Source organism: Hemitrygon akajei, chromosome 5 (genome assembly GCF_048418815.1).
Source record: "Hemitrygon akajei chromosome 5, sHemAka1.3, whole genome shotgun sequence".
NCBI classification, from domain to species: Eukaryota; Metazoa; Chordata; class Chondrichthyes; order Myliobatiformes; family Dasyatidae; genus Hemitrygon; species Hemitrygon akajei.
The window spans coordinates 174,822,822-174,840,394 of record NC_133128.1 but is presented as its reverse complement, the minus strand read 5'-3'; the positions used below and the strand labels follow the sequence as shown (position 1 = coordinate 174,840,394).

The following is a 17,573-nucleotide window of genomic DNA, read 5'->3' as shown; positions in this document are numbered from 1 at the left end:
AAATACTTAAAAAATATAAACCCAGTTGTGATAACTGGAGGGTGTTTTCCCTTCTGTTGCCACAGGAAAATTAATTCAGAAATATCCCATCAATTGACTCCTAATGGCCAAACAGCTGCTTCCCAAAATGCTGTACAAATTTCATATGTCTGAAGGCACAGTGAACATCATCTTCACGATGTAACATCTTCAAGAAAAATGGAGGGAGCAGCATAAATGACTACACATAGACTTTTTAAAAAGTCTTTGAGTCACTCATGCTTCTTAGAATTGGCTGCCCACAGAAGTTCATCTCCATATTACAGAAAAACAAATCATATTTGACTTGTTTTCTTTATTTTGGGAGCAATCTTTTAGCAATGGCAGAAAACAAAGATACAATTCACAATTCAGTGAACCTTAATCTGTTTGAGGAAAATAGCACTGAAGTTCAAAATCTCTATGACACAAAACTCATGGTCCACGTAACAGTAAAGATTCCATCCCTTCTATATGCTCCTGGGTCTTGGTCCACCTATAGCAGGCATCTCAAAGCACAGCAGAGAGGTAGGCTGCACAATGCTGTTTATAAAGAATCCATTGGCAGCTTACGTGAACCAACATATCTGCCTTGTCCTAAACCAACACCCCCAGTGTCAAGATTGTGATTACTCTCAGATACAAGATTCAGGATTATTTAATATCATTTCCAGTACACAAGTGTAAAGGAAAATGAAATAATTGTTACTCTAGATCTGATGCAGCACGAAAGACACAATAATATAAAGAACACAATAAATACAGTACATAGATAACTTATATACATAGATTGTATGTTCATAAAGTGATGCTAGGTACAGGTGTGTCTGTACATGATGTGACTGACAAATGATAAAGTAGTGGTGGTGGGTCAGTGGAAGAAGGTGTTATTGCTTGGGGTAAGTAACTGCTTTTGAGTCTGGTGGTCCTGGCATGGCTGCTCTGTAGACCATTAGACATAGGAGCAGAATTAGGACATTCAGCCCATCGAGTCTGCTCCATCATTCCTGGCTGATCCCACTCAACCAAATACACCTGCCTTCTCACCATACCCTTTATGCCCTCACCAATCAGGAAACTATCAACTTCCACTTTAAATATACCCATGGACTTGACCTCCTCCACAGCCTGTGGCAGAGCATTCCACAGATTCACTACTATAAAAATACCTCCTTACCACTGTTCTAGAAGGTCACCCCTCAAATTTGAGGCTGTGCCCTCCAGTTCAGGATACATCCACCAGAGGAAACATCCTCCTCCCATATTCTTCTAGATTCCAGTGAGTACAGGTTCAAAGCTGCCAAATGCTTCTCATATGTTAACTCCTTCTTTCCTGGAATCATCCTCGTGAACCTCCTCTGGACTCTCTCCAATGACAACACATCCTTTCTGAGATATGGGACCCAAAACTGTTGACAATACTGCCTGACTATTGTCTTATTGTGCAGCCTGACTATTGACTTATAAAGCCTCAGCATTATCTCCTTGCTTTTATATTATATTCCCTTTGAAATAAATGCCAACATTACATTTGTCTTTACCACAGACTCAACATGTAAATTAACCTTCTGGGAGTCTTGCATGAGGACTCCCAAGTCTCCCTGCACATCTGATGTTTGAATCTTCTCCCCATTTAGCTAACAGTCTACACTATTGTTCCTTTCAACAAAATGAATTATCATACATTTCCCTGTATCCTATCTGCCACTTTTTTGCCCATTCTTCCAATTTGTCTAAGTCCTGCTGCAATCACATTGCTTCCTCATCACTACCTACCTCTCCACCTAGCTTTGCATCATCTGCAAACTTTGCCACAAACCCATCCATTCCATTATCCAAATCACTGACAAACAGTATGAAAAGCAGCGGTCCCAATACTGACCCCTGAGGAACACCACTAATCACTGGCAGCTACCCAGAAAAGGTCCCCTTTATTTCCATTCACTGCCTTCTGCCTGTCAGCCATTCCTCTATCCATGCCAGTATCTTTCCTGTAACACCATAGGATTTTATCTTGTTAAGTAACCTCATGTGTGGCACCTTATCAAATGCCTTCTGAAAATCAAGCAAATGACATCCACTGTCCACCCTGCTTGTTACTTCCTTGAAAAACTCTAACAGATTTGTCAGGTAAGATTTCCACTTACAGAAACTACGCTGACTTTGACTAATTTTATCAATAGTCTCCAAGTACCCCAAAATCTTATCCTTAATAATAGACTCCCAACACTTTTCCAACCACTGACGTCAAGCTAACAGGCCTATAATTTCCTTTCTTTTGTCTTCCTCTGTTCTTAAAGAGAGTAGCCTCCTTCCTGATGGAAGTGGGGCAAATGGTCCATGAGCAGGATGGGTGAGATTCCTCATGATATTGCTGGCCTTCTTTTCAGCACCTTTCTGTATATCTGTCCTTGATGGCAGGTAGGCCAGTGTTGGTGATGCATTGGGCAGTTTTGAGAGTTCTGACAGGTGTACCTCGATGCCCACATTACTGAGAGAAGATTCCTAAAGCAAGCGCTCTATGTTTTGTAATGAAAAAAGAAAACCAGGTGGACAGAGACAGTGAATCAAGGATATTCTCAAAGCCTTCTTGAACATGTGTAGTGTCATCCCACTGACTCGTGGGAATCAGTGGCTCACAACACCTCAAAATGGAGAAAGGAATTTTTGCTGGGCCCCCAGAACCTCAAGGAGACTGGCACCTGTCAGGAAGGAAAACTTGGGAGTTCTCCATTCAGCTGTGAACACTCAAATAAAGATGGCAGTTCTAATCATAATTTACTGATTTCAGTCAGAAAGATTCACCCTGATGGCTCAGATTTTACAGTGAACAGCAAAGGTGTTTGTTATACATCATACTAATAGCTGTTCCCAGATTGCCCATGGGTTCTGAATATCATACTATATTAATTGGCAACAGATCCAGATGGCATCTTCTTCAACGATTCCTGTATGAATGCAATATGGTTCTGTGAAGTTCCTAAGTGAATCAGATTTAAATAATCTTCTCAGAGACACTTGTTGGGAAGTTATTGCAAAGGCAATGGAAACTGAAAGTCAAAACTAAGGACTTGGATGTTGCACTGCAATAAGTTCAATGACATAATGAGTTGTCAAGGTCAGTGAATGCGTTTTCAAATGTCATATCACAGCAACTGTTCCATTAGCCTCAGATACTGCTCAGTTGAAACAGACTGGAAGGGGACACTAGTAGAGATGACTGTAGAACATCAACAGCTGGAGTTTCTGGGAGTAATTCTAAAGATACAGGAGCGGTTCATCCCAAAGAGGAAGCATTCTAATGCAGAGCGGGTTAACTGAGGCTGACAAGGGAAGTAAAATTCAGCATAAAGCCAAAATAGGGGGCATACAATATAGCAAACATAGTGGAAAGCTAGAGGATTGGAAAGCATTGAAAAAAACAACTGAAGGCAATTAAAAAAGCAATAAAGAGGGAAATGATTAAATATGAAATTAAGCTATCCAATAATATAAAAGAGGATACCAATTTTTTTTCCAGATATATCAAACGAGAGGCAAGAGGACATCAGACTGCTGGAAATGACACTGGTGGTAATGGGGAACAAAGAAATGGATGAACTGAATAAGCATTTTGTGTCACTTTTCACTGTGGAAGACACCAGCATGCTGGGTATATGGGAGATTCATGTGGTCAAAGTGAGTGTAGTCATTATGAGTAAGGAGACGATGCTTGGGAAGCTGAAAGGTCTGAATGTAGACACGTCACCCTGATAAATCACCATAAGAACCCTGGACTACACCTCAGAGTTCTGAAAGAGGTAGCTGAAGAGATTATAGAGGCATTAGCAGTGATCTTTCAAGAATCACCAGTTTCTGGAATTGCTTCAGAGGACCGGAAGATTGCAAATGTCACTCCATTCTTTAAGAAGGGAGGGAGGCAAAAGACAGGAAATTATAAGCCAGTTAGCTTAACTTCTGTGGTTAGAAGGATGTTGGAGTCCATTATCAAGGATGAGGTTTCGGCGTACGTTGAGGCAAATGATAAAATGTGCTGGCTAGTATGGTTTCCTTAAGGGGAAATTTTGCCTGACATATCTGTTGGAGTTCTTTGAGGAAGTAATAGGCAGAATAGATAAAGGAGAATCAGCTGATGTTGTTAACTTGGATTTTCAGAACACCTTTGACAAGTGCCACACATGATACTGCTAAACAAGAATGATACTAGCATGGATAGAAGACTGGCAGGAGGCAAAGGATGAGAATAAAAGGAGCCTTTTGTGGCTACTGCAGATTAGTGGTGTTCCCCTGGGGTTGGTTTTGGTTCTGCTACTTTTCACATTATGTGCTAATGATCTGGAATACAGAATTGATGGCTTTGTGACCAAAATTGCAGATCTCCCCTCCAAAGATAGGTTGAGGGACAGGCGACGCTGAGGAAACAGGGGTACTGCAGATGGATTTGGATGAATTAGGAGAATGGGGAAAGAAATGGCAGATAGAATACAGCGTAGGGAAGTGTATGGTCATTTACTTTGGTAGAAGGAATAAAAGTGTAGGCTATTTTCTAAACAGAGAATAAATTCAGAAATCAGAAGTTCTAGGACTCCAGAGGTTTAGTGCTGGATTCCCTAAAGGTTATCTCACAGGTTGAGTTGGTAGTAAGGAAGACAAATGCAATGATGGCATTCATTTCAAGAGGACTAGAATATAAAAGCAACGAAGTGATGCTATAGCTTTATAAGGCATTGATCAGACCGCAGTTGGATATTGTGAGCAGTTTTGACTTCCATATCTATGGAAGGATCTGCTGGCTTTGGAGAGAGTTCAGAGAATGTTTATGAGAATGATTCCAGGAATGTATGGGTTAACATATGAGGAGTGTTTGATGGCTCTGGGCTTATACTCACTTCAGAAGAATGAGGGTAAATCATTGAAACTTACTGAATACTAAGAGACTTAGATAGAAGGGATGTGGAGAGGATGTTTCCAAAAGTGGGTGAGTCTAGGACCAGAGGGCACTATCTCAGAATACAAGGATATCCCTTCAGAACAGAACTAGAGAAATTTCTTTAGTCAGAGGGTGGCAGATCTGTGGAATTCATTGTCACTTAACGCTGTGGAGATTAATTCATTAGGTTTATTTAAAGCGGAGATTGATAGGTTCTTGATTAGTAAGGACATCAAAGGCTATGGGGCAAGGCTGAAGAATGAGATTGTGGGGGAAAATTAACCAGCTATAATTGAATATTGGAGCAACTTGATGGGATGAATGGCATAATATTGAGAGGTCTTGCAGTTTAAAAGCCCTTTGCTCAGCTACATTGCAGTTTGGCATGTTTGTATGTTGGTTGCTTGTCCAGCCAGTTGAGTGTGGTCTTCATTGATTCTATTAAGCTTTTTGGATTTACTGAGTATGCCTGCAAGAAAACAAAACTCAGGGTTGTATATGGTGAGATATATGTATGTAGTCTGATAATAAATTTACTTTGAATGCCAATCTTTATCAAAGGAAACTCATATCAAATGTTAAAATGCCTCATTGCATGCACACATACTTATCACAGCTATGTTTCACGCCAAGGTCACACATTTTACAGACACTGCCAGCTCTTCCAACAATACTCCAAAATCATCTAAACCAGATTGCCCAAATAACTCTCCTTACACTGGCAGGTGGAACACAACCCAAGGAAAGAAGAGCAAATTGTAAAGGCTGGAGGTGCATTTGCATGACCAGATCTCAAAGGAGATAGTAATGACCAATTATTGGGAGAGCCATTGGTGAGGCGGTGGCCAACAGCAGAGACAGACTCACTGAAAATGAAGGTATCCTGCAACCTAACTGTTATGTTTTTCCTGATGTGGTTTGTTTATCTCTGATTACTAAGTCTCACTACTTGTAAGTTCACAGCTGTTGCTAATGACCTATTATCATGTTGTTAAGCAATTTGCCTTTGACATTAGGTCGGCCATTATATAATTATTTGTATATTTCATTTAGTAGTTAGAAGCACTTGTTAGAAGGCAAAAGAATTTCAATCAATATTTGAATCTGCCTTTTGTTAGAACGGTGAGAATTACTGTCTTTTTACATCGGCTCTTTGCATACTGTAACATGTTGGTGATTAGTAAAACTGCCTTCAACTACAGCTACACTGGGACTGGAGTCATCTATCTGTATAGCTTAAGAAAATACATAAAACTCCTGAGTGAGGGCAGAATAGAAACAATAATCTAACGTCTCACAGTCCCCCTGAATCTCTACTTAATTCAAACTGTCTTTGGATTTTCAAGTCCAGACATCAGAAACACAAACTTCTTACTTTCACCCCCATGCTTTCTCAACCCCTTGCCTTTGAAACGTTTTCATATCAGAAACCAAAAACCTGCAACCTGCTTAGGTTATTGAGGATGACCAAGAATACAGTAAGTTCAGAGAAATCCAAGAGAAAGCTTCCTGGAAGCTAATACCTGTAGGATATAGAGGACAGTCATTTTCCTGGAACCTTTATCAGGGCTTAATCAGGGCTGTATTTTCAGCTGCTTTGTCGTGATCATCTTTCCATTATAAGATCAGAGGCTTGGATAACTGTTCAGAATTCAGTTGCACTTCCAATTGCTCAGTTAGGATAAATGCAGCAAGATTTGTACCTGATGAAGGGTCTCGGCCTGGAATGTCGACCGCTTGCTCACTTTAATAGCTGCTGTCTGACCTGCTGAGTTCCTCCAGCATCTTGTGTGTGTTGCTTTGGATTTCCAGCATCTGCAGAATTCTTGTGTTTAAAATGTGTAGTATGTTCAGGCAGAGGCCAAATATTGGTTAGTTCACCAGATAAGGACCAATGACCAATTCCCCCCCCCCCCCACTGTCATTCAACAAAATGATTGTTGAACATCCACCGTCAGCATTCTGGACTAGGGTTTTGGTGGTGGTCAGGTCATTTACCAGAATCTTAATTGGACCAGTAAGTCAAGCTTGGTATGCTGGCACACATCTCACTAACTGACTTACTACCTTCAAGGAAACAGGAGTGTGATGAAATATTCTTCAGTTAAATGGATGAATAAAGCATAATAATTCTCAAAAAGTTAAAATAGTCTGGAGAAAACAGTCTGCCTAATTGACACCAACACCTCTGGTGCACCATAAATGCAATATGTATAAATGCACTGGACCAGCTTGGCAAGGGTTCTCCAGCAGAAAAAATGGGCTCATATTCCCATCCAAGTCTTGCATCATATTGACCATGGCTGCCTAGTTACTGGGCCAAAGTTGTGAAATTTCTTACAGAAAAGAACTGTTAGAATATTTTCTATAACAAAGACTGCAAAAGAACATCACCTTTTGCAAAAGAACATCACCATCACCTTTACCATTGGGGTGCATGTTAAGAGCAGGCATTTTCAGTATTGCCCATGTCCCATTAATTAAGAAAAATAATGAAGGCATTTGGTTAATACAATTCACATTTGCAACTACCAGTTCAGTTGCTGACATCATGCATAATTTGAAGGTTTACATACAGTAGAGGTGGGTCCTGCACATGATAGCCAGAGGATAATGCAAATGCAGCACTTGTACCATCTTCCTGGAGGGTTCACTAATTTTGTTATGATGATTAAGCACTGAGCAGGGTATATTGTTATCCATCCATTCTTGCAGGAGGTGGTAACTTGGATGATATTCCACACAAGACTTACCTTGGAAAATCTGCCTATCAGTTTAAACAGCAAATGAAACTGGTTGAAATGGAAAAGTAACAGTGCACTGAAAGTGGGTAACTAGGCTGATTCCCTCCGCAAGAGTGGATTTATATTTCAAGTTATTGATGAAATGATTAGATGGGAATGAAAGAAAGAGAAATCTTTCACCCAAAAAGTCATGGGGGTTTGGAACATTAATAAGGAAAAGAACAAGTGGCCATTGTATCGTGGGATTTAGGATTACTCCCTCAGCAACATATGCATGTTCCAACTTTCCAAAAGAAGGCATATCATTACACCACAGTGAGATTTTGGTTGGTGCCAGTTTTTTTACCTCCTGTGGTGTGATGAAGAGTGCAACAATTTGAGCACGTTCCCACCAATAATACTCTGGTTTTACAAAGTACCATAACGTATACCTTTTCCTTAACAATTTACAGATGAACATTACTTTTAGAATAATTGTGGAAGATCCTCTGAAAATTCCAGCAAAATTAAAATATGAAAGAAATCTTAGAATTTATATAACTTAAATTGTATTTATGTTTATTATTTGGCATTGTACATGTGTGGAGTTGCATTATAATCTATGTGGAACTTCTTTCATAGTAACTTTGCATTTAGAGAAAGAGACAAGTTTTTCTTTTAAATTCAAGTAAGATACCTTTTCTCGAACAAGGATGGCAGAGCACTGCAACAAAACTCCCATCATCTTGTGGGGATTCCAAGTAACTGAATTGGCCCTAGAAAGAAAACCCAAGATGTAAGTGCATTCCGTATGTACAATATACACTTAAAAATTGAGAATATTATCCATTCTCTTTTTGTGATTAGTCCTTTAGAATATCAGATTCATGTTTAGTAGCTATCAATTATATAGAACAGTATGATTTTATATCTCCCCAAACTTAAAAGGGTCATTTTAAAGAAGTAATGAAAATAAGTATCACCATTTTGCTAAATTTAAAAGAAAAAACTATTTTATGTTGTTTATTAACATTGTAGCCACAATTGATTCCATTCTTTCACTTAAAATCAATACAGAACAGACAAGGACAATGAGAAACCCAGAAAAGGACAGAGAAAAAATAAAGACAGGAAAACAAAAAGAATGAAATTAAACTTGCAGGAAGTGAGTTATATTATTAAACTTTTTTTTAATTTCCCACGTGCACTGCCATCAGATAAGGGTATTACATTCTTAGAAAGAACCATAATTACCTTTCAATCCCATTCAGTTTATGGCGATGCTTTCTGGACATCAGAAGTCCACCTCCCCATGCAGCCTGCCATTAAAAGAAAACAAAATTTCTGCTTCTCTATTGTAGAAATGCATATAATGAATTTGAACATTAATCTTTAAATGTAAGGCTTACATCAACGTGGAGCCAAAGATTATATTTGGCACATATATCTGCAATTTCTTCGATGGGATCAAATGCACCATAGACTGTATTTCCTGCAGTTGCATTGACATAAATTGGAAAATATCCCTGAAATTAAACATACCTCTGTTACATTTCAAGAATGAAAACTATGCAACACAAGTTTCTGTAATAATTAATAAAAAGTTGGAAAACAGAGACAAGGATTTATAATGTCAAAACGGTTTCCGGGTGACCCAGTTAAGGTAATTAAAATTAAGCAAACACAGACCTTTTGTCTAGCTTCAATAATTTTTGCTTCCAGATCAGATGGCATAACTTTCCCCCTGTTATTATTTCAAAAACAAAATAGATATAAAATGTATTATCTTAATATATGGAAAATCAGTAAATAATCAGAGTTTTCAAGCGGAGTTTTTAAAAGGTATGTACTTTACCTCTCATCACATTTCAACAAAATCACATTGTCTGTTCCAAATCCAAGTGCAGACCCTGCTTTCTTTATTGAGTAATGACTCTGTCATAAACAAACACATTCAAAATAATTAATTTTAGGAAGTGTTCATCAAAATTTAAAGAAATAATACTTAAATAAATTTAAGGGAATGCCCATCTTACATTTTCTGATGTGAATAGAATCAATTTAGGAACTGCAGTCATCCCTTTGGCTTTAACATCTGGGAAATACTTATATCGAGCAGCCATTATGCTATACATGTTTGATATAGCTCCTCCTGAAAATGCAAAACAGTCTTAAAGTCATCTTTACAAGCATACTACTGAAGAATTTTCAATTTAATATGTGAAATTAACAGCTACTTCGGAGCTTTAGCAAATACTTGTTAAAATATGTAATTTTAATGTGTTTAGAATAGCGTCTCTGAATGCTGACAATTAATTTGTAAGTTTTTAGCTGTAATCTACTCCAGGTTAAGATTGTAGTATTAATTTTAACTCAATATTATTGCTACAATTAGTTGAATGTTAAATGAGAACACACTTAGGTGAAACAAAAGAAATAATTATCTGAAATACAAGATTTAATGGATTCTGTTTTTAAACACACAATTATTTCTCACTGGCTATCCTGAACTTACTAGTAGATAAGTGAATGTTATGGTTTGAAATGTACTGTTTGAATGGGTTCTTACAAACCAAAAAATGAATGTTATTTTTATTTCATACTATTTTCATATTGTCACTTCATTTCCCCACTTACAGACAGGAAATATATTTCTGAAAAATTGCTCTATAGCTAACTCTGTGTAACCTGATTTTTCACTGTGTCAATTGGCTTGTGTATTTTTGCTGCCATTCCAAAACAAGCCAATCTCTGTTCTGTCTTTTTCTCCCACTTTTTATGTATGTTCTTATTTTGGTCTTGTAAAACAATCTTCTGTCATTAATACCGTCTTTTATTTCTACATTCAACTATCATCCGACCTTAAATCTGTTCTCTAAAATCTTAAGTAATCTTTTACTTTCTCCCTACATATGGCAACAGCACCCAAATGTAGGGCTTCCTACACCCGATTCCACTTTTTTATCTCCTTTCTGTTCCTTGTTTGCTTTCAGGATATTGAGATAATAATTGCTGGGCTTTGAAACTTGAGTTTCCCTGAATTCATTTGTGTAAATACTTTGGCTGCAATTCAGATCAGAGCTCATCAATTCTATTGTCACTTTGCATCTTTTTCTTTCCCTCGTTCTAGAGCTCTATGTTTACACTTTCATTCCTCTTTGCTCCTTGCCAGGTTCTCTGGCTCTCCAAATGCCTCGTTCAACACAATTGTTATGCATGACCTTACTAGAATCCTACCAATTTGAGTGTCTCATAGATAAACTGCAGCTTGGTTCTTCCTTGGCATCTTTTAAATTGCCCATTATTTATTTCTACTTCCTTATCAGCAGTAGACCCAACTGCCCCACCTATTTTATCACCCCTTGCCCCTGTTCAGGAATAATCTTGCCACCTTCCTCACTTGCTAGCTTTTCTTCCATGTGTTGACCTTGTGGACTTTGTGTCTTACCTCAAGGTTGTCTATTCATTTATGAACATACCATTTACTTCCCATGACCTTCCAGTAGATGAATTTGAGGGCAATTGAGCTGAGAAGTGACAATTCCTTCTAAATCCAGCCTTACTACATCTTTCATTTCTTGCCTAGTCTCTATTGTTTACATGATGATTTGGCTCTTATTAGTTAATCAGATCATGGCGTGCCCTCTTACATTCCTTGCTCTTATTCCTACAGAGCATTATCCTATTTCACACCCTTGCATCTCATTAAAAATCCTCATTCTTTGCTATCCACCCAAATTTTTCCAAAATGTTGTATGATTTCTTCCTCTGGAACTTCAACTCCTTTGACATAACTCCTGTTCAAATCTCCCTTCACTCTTACACCCACAATAAACTCTCCACCTCACACACAAATATTTCCTTGATTTTGCCAAACAACCTATCTTCTCCTATTGCCTCACAGAGAAATAAGGCTCTGCTACACAAATCCATCACTCTGTATTCCTGTCCTTCCCATCCTAATCTTACTTTCCTTTGTGCCGCCCTTGTTAACCTGAACATGCACTTACAAACTCACGGCTTTGCACTCTTTAGCCCTTTATCCACCGCTATATATCTGCAGGTAAGTCTCTTCAACATTATCCTTACCATCAGCTATAATATTCTAATCACCTTCATGTCCATCACACTCTCATGCCCAACTCACGCACCAAAGATGACCTTTATCCGAACTCTTAAATTCCAGAGATGCAATCCTCAGTGGAGATGTTGGATTCTAGTTCGGATATTCACTGACAGATATGTCTAGTCCATGTAAAGAACCACAAATTATATTGCTATCTGGCAGAAGTGTTCACTTCTTGAAATGGAAAATCAATCCCCAGCTTCTTTTTAACTATTTCAAACAAGCCTTAACATTATTAATAAGACATTCAGCACTGGATGAACAGAAGATTCCTGATACTAATATTAGGAAGATTAAAGCCATTGTCTTTGGGTTCCCATCACAAACTTCATTCCCCAGCATTTGATTCTATCTTCCATCACAACAATCTTCTACATAAACAGTCTGTGCAGATCCATATTATCACACCATTATTAATAGCAAATTCTTCCACTTATGAAACATTATGAAACTAGCTAAACTCTACATAGTCAGCACCTCAGGGTTTATTTGATAACTGTTGACCAGATCCCCAGCTTTCACCCTCTGTAAACATCAAATTATCCAAAATTGTGCTAGCACTGCCTTTATTTCCTCATCTACAATTACTTCCATTTGAGCAATGCTTTAATTTTAAAATATGTCATTTCTGCTTTCAAATTCCTCCAAGGTCTTACTTCTGCCTGTCACAGTAACTTAATCCAAACCTACAATTCTTTGAAATATCTGGTGTCCTCCAATCCAATCTTACTGTTCTCCCTAGTATTTTATTATGTCCCCACTGTTGTCTGCTGTGCTTTCAGTTGCCTAGACCCTAAACAGCACTTCACTCTCTAAACCTTTCTTGCACTTAACCTCTCTTTTCTTCGTTTAGATGTTCCTTAAAACCTACCTCTTTGATCAAGCTTTTGATCATTTGTCCTAATATCTTCTAATGTGGCTCTGTGTCAAATTTTGTTTGATAATATTCCTTGAGCGTTGTGAAGTTCCTTAGGATGGTTTACTACATTAAAGGTGCTATATAAATGCAAGGTGTGTTGTCCCATCTTCACTAGGGTGTACAATGACTTCACATGCCTGGTCAAAAGGGTTACAGAGGAAACATCCATTTTAAATAATATCAAACCTGATTTTTAAAAGGGAGAAGAGGTACACCAGAGAGAAAAAAATATATAAACCATCCTCCAGTGGTGAAGGCAATAAATATAACTTTTCAACTAATTTTGATTTGTTGGAAAGGCTATAATTTTTGAGCATGGTTTGGAATATCAGTAATTATCATGAATACAGTGTTTTGTATTGATGCTCAGGGTTGACATTAAGGGTGACATACTCTAGGAGAAGAAATATTGAACAAATCCAAACTTTTATAATTTAACACTGAAGTCCCATGGCACATTATGTGATTTTATGAGATCTTCCAATTATATAAAAAGTAACATTTACACTTTCTGTTTCCAGACTATTGCATAAACAAATAAATTTGGAATATCAGATTATGTTTATCCTAATTTGCTATTTATCTTTTACAATTAAGTATATATTTGGAATTAACAGCAAGATATTGAAAATAAGATAACTAGTATGAATACAAAAACCTGAAGAATATTTGTGAATTTATTATTGTCACAACTAAAGTTTATCTTTCACCTTTCCTGGTTTGAAAGCAAAATCCATTTTTCATCGCTGCACTGTTACAAATTGAAAGTTCCACCAAAGTAAATCTATCATATTACCTACCAGGTGAAAAGATTCCATCACCATCCCCGTTAGGCCAACCAATGATCTCTCGCATTTTCTTCAGTGTAATTTGTTCCATGAGGACAAACACTGGTGCTATTTCATATGTGAACCTGTGAGATAAGTATCACATAAAATAACTCTTCTGAACAATCTTCTCATTTTCAATCACAGTGCCTTTAATGAAAGATTGTGCCATTCATTTATGACAAATAAATCAAAATTATTCCCAGGTCCAGATATTTGGAAGACAATGAAATACTGTCTTCTGTATGTAAAATATAGTCATATCTGCCACTTATCCAGCGCAATTCAATTAATTTTATTTTAAAGAAAGGTCCTATGCCATGATATATCACTTGTAAACATGTCATTGTAAATGATGTGGAATGCCCGTTATTTGAACTCACACAGACAGTCCACCGAACAGAATAAATATAGACAAGCAGCCAGCAAAGATAATTAAAAATATTGAACTGGGTTGCAAAGTCCAAAAGCAATTATTCACATAAAATTATCCAGGTGATGATCCCCCAAGGACAATTTTGTTCTGTAATACAAGACAGTCAATAAATGTCAAACGTAATTATAAATGATGATTTCCCACAACTGAAGAGTGAAAAAAGTCAGCCTTTATGTTAAACTCACGGCAAATGTAAATGGAAAATGCAGCCCATACAATGGCAAAATAACCTGATCAGACTTTAGTCTAATTTGTCTAAAGAATGGAACACCAGATGATTTAAGGAACAGTAACACGAGCCAACATTACCTTGTGTATATCAGCCACTTACATCGGCATTGCCTCATTAACACAATACAATATTCCAAATTGTTTAAAATGTGGACTGGAAGCCAAGCAATAGAAAATGGAGACCAAAAGCGCAGTCAAAATGTAGGCTTTAAAGATGCTTTGAATGACCTTTCATCAGATCTGATCTCATCAACCTAAAACTTTGCTTCCTCTCCACAATGCAGCCTGACTTGCTGAGTATTTCTGTTATTATTTTTTTTTAATTTCAGATTTCCAATAAGCACAGTAATTTGTTTTGTATAGATAGGGATTTCCAAGATTAGATTAGAGTCAAGTGATCAAAGGTCTTGTGAAGGGAGGATGGAATGCATTAGGTATCAGTGACAAAAGATTTGAGGATATTATTTGGGTAAGGTTTCTGTAGGAAAGAACATGTTCATACATGACTTGGAAATGAATATGACAATATTAATTGCAGTGCATAGGGGGATGAAGCAGCAGAGTGGGTCAACATGGATACTGTGGGATAAAATGGGGGTAGCAGTATTAGGAATGAGATGTAGAATTTCAAAAACAATGAGAAGGATATTGGCAACAAATTAAGAGTTAATATTTCTGTGAATAAGATGATGACTGCGGTGAAGTTGGAAAATTGGGGGGGGCCATGTTTCAAGGGTAAACTATGTGGTTGTATTAATGGATAGAATGTGGGGTTTGAAACAGGGCTATGGGACGGTAATGTCTGTTACAAGCAAAGTTTGCATTCTGGTTTGGAATGAATTCAGGGCAAGAGTGAGAATTCTGAATAGGGTAGATTTAGTCTTCTTGTTGTTTACCTGGAGAAAGATCAGGCTCATCCATAACTTTATTTGCTGAGCAAGGAATCTGACAGCACATAGAGTGTTGCAGAGTTGAGTGTCGAGGAAGTGAGATAATGGTGGGTGTTGCAGCATACAGAAATTGATGGATACCAACAGATAATGCCTCCAAGTTGCAACTTCTCTATTGGCAACTATGTGGGGATAAAAAGAGGAACTTTAAAATAAAGTGAGCTGCATTTTCTTCTAAGGGAAGACGAAAATTATCACCACTCATGACAAACTGCATTGCCCCTCCCATAAGTTTCAACCTCCTGCAGGCTTGCAACAGGTCTGTCTTGCTTGGACAAGCACATTATCATTCTGTTACAAAATCTGCCCGTTTCTCTTCCCCTTCTGTCAAGTCCAGGACCATCAAGCTACCCTCAATAGGATTATTTGACAACTTTGTTGAGACTCATTGAGGTCTTATTCCAGCCCAGTGGAAAGCTATACATTCTACAGTATATTTCTGGAAGTGGTGTGTTGAAGTAAGTAATTTAGTGTTCTCTTTAACTGCCGGGAGAGCAAAGCTCTGTGGACACACGAAGCTATCAGAAACAGAATTCCAATGTGATTCCACTTCACTCAGAATCAGATTCGAATCACTCTTCAAAAGAGTACTTGCTTCGCCACTAGACACCACCACCATGGACACTGATCGCTGGTTGCCCGCGGCAGCTCAAATGAAATCCCTGCGCCTTCCCTGTCCTCCACTGTTCTCCCCCCTTCAACCCTGGAATCACAAGTAACACGAATAAGTTTCAAATATCAATGCTGAATTGTTTTTCATTTATCACCTGGAATCTACGCCCTAGCTCGGGTCAACCCCTTCCTACAATGTTTAAATTACTCCGAATATTGAAACTTTAACGTTTATTTCGGAGTGAGTCACGTGGGACTTCGTTTTGTGATACAAACTGGAAGTAAAAGAAGGGTAGAATGAAGTGCACTCCTGAACTTACATATTGGTATTAGCTGTTGATGTAAGCCATTCTCCGGCCAAACCGATAATATCCAGACCAGAAGAAAGCTGGTTGAAGAACCGAGGATGTCCTGTGGGGATTCAAATTAAAATGTTAAGGTGCTGAAAACAATCTCATCCTTTCGCCTAATGTTCTATTATTTGCTACATATTTATAGATTGATATTCATGCTCACAAACACTTGGGTGACATTCCACATAAACTGATCAGTGACTACATCAACAAATCAAAACAGACTATCAAATTGATCTAGATATAAATCGTCAAGCGAAGAAGCACTTGTTCTAAAAATGCGACGAAGTAGGTTAATATAAATTGCGCAAGTGTAAAATATTTATTTCTGCTTCAATTTTTCTAACGCGTTAATTTAACAAGTGTCCCTTAATGTCACCTTTGTAAGTTCCTCTAAAAATAATGGGTTAGAATATAAGACACGCAGAATGTATCTTTTGGTGGCTATCGGAGCCCCTCTCTTCACTAATCGGATAAACTGGTTTAGTTCATTGATGTGGTATCCTCTTCGCTCTGGAGCTGATGTCAATTGTATGGGTAAGTATTCTCATTTAAACCGACTACAAAGCTTTTTGTACGGGTCATCTGTTCTTATCGATACGTGGCTCTGTGCAGGCTGAAAACATAAGGTCTGCTTTGAAAATATAATGTTAGTACAACACAATACAGAGGCAAAACAATATTAATTACGGTTTGGATTATTCTTCTCGGGCTAAATCATTTCAAATTGAGACACCGGGGACTGCAGGTACTGGAATCTGCAGCAACACACTATCTGATAGAACTCAGCGGGTCGAGCAGCATCCGCGGGCCCCAAACCCGCATCAGTCTGCAGGGTGTGAAGTGCAGGATTTCGGCCCGAAACGTCGACAATTTCTTTCCTCCCACCAATACTGCTTGAACCACAGCCTTCTTCCGGTAAACTGTAGACCATATATGTCAAACTCAAGGCCCGCGGTGGAATTATCTTTGGCCCGCGAGATAATATCTAATTACTATTAAAGCTGGCCCCAGTAATCGAAGCGCCTAAGGCGTATGACATGGCTAATGCTGAGTTTATTCAGGTACCAGGTTTTCAGGGTTTTTAGTGTTTATTCGGCAGTCTTGCTCGGCAGTCTTCTTCATAAGAAACGGAATTTGTAAAGTGAAACACTTTGTAGTTATAGCAGAGACTGAGACACATGAGAGCAGGCTGAAAAAACGGAGGCAACGAAAGCTGCGTTCGCACGCGTCCAACTGATCCGGCCCGCATGAAGCTGCATTTTGCTCAATCCGGCCCGTGACCTCAAATGAGTTTGACACCCCTGCAGTGTAGACCATCTAAAGCACTTGGCAACACGCGCGAAAATGCTGGAGGAACTCAGCAGCCCAGACAGCAACTGTGGAAAAGAGTGAACAGTCGACGTTTCGGGCCGAGACGCTTCTTCAGGAGTCCACAGATGCTCCCT

General features: G+C 38.3%; 1 protein-coding gene across 4 annotated transcripts in view; it reads right to left on the bottom strand.

Annotated features, from left to right (window-relative positions):
• Window positions 1-17,573, bottom strand: part of gad1a (glutamate decarboxylase 1a) — a 51,236-nt gene that overhangs the window by 19,841 nt on the left and 13,822 nt on the right. For all 4 annotated transcript variants that reach the window (XM_073047276.1, XM_073047274.1, XM_073047275.1 and 1 more), the window contains 8 exons: window positions 16,093-16,183; window positions 13,517-13,629; window positions 9,708-9,823; window positions 9,527-9,606; window positions 9,361-9,415; window positions 9,081-9,197; window positions 8,926-8,990; window positions 8,369-8,447 (listed from right to left, as the gene is read on the bottom strand). In XM_073047276.1, the coding sequence (XP_072903377.1) occupies window positions 8,369-8,447; window positions 8,926-8,990; window positions 9,081-9,197; window positions 9,361-9,415; window positions 9,527-9,606; window positions 9,708-9,823; window positions 13,517-13,629; window positions 16,093-16,183 (716 nt within the window). The remainder of the gene's footprint in view (window positions 1-8,368; window positions 8,448-8,925; window positions 8,991-9,080; window positions 9,198-9,360; window positions 9,416-9,526; window positions 9,607-9,707; window positions 9,824-13,516; window positions 13,630-16,092; window positions 16,184-17,573) is intronic.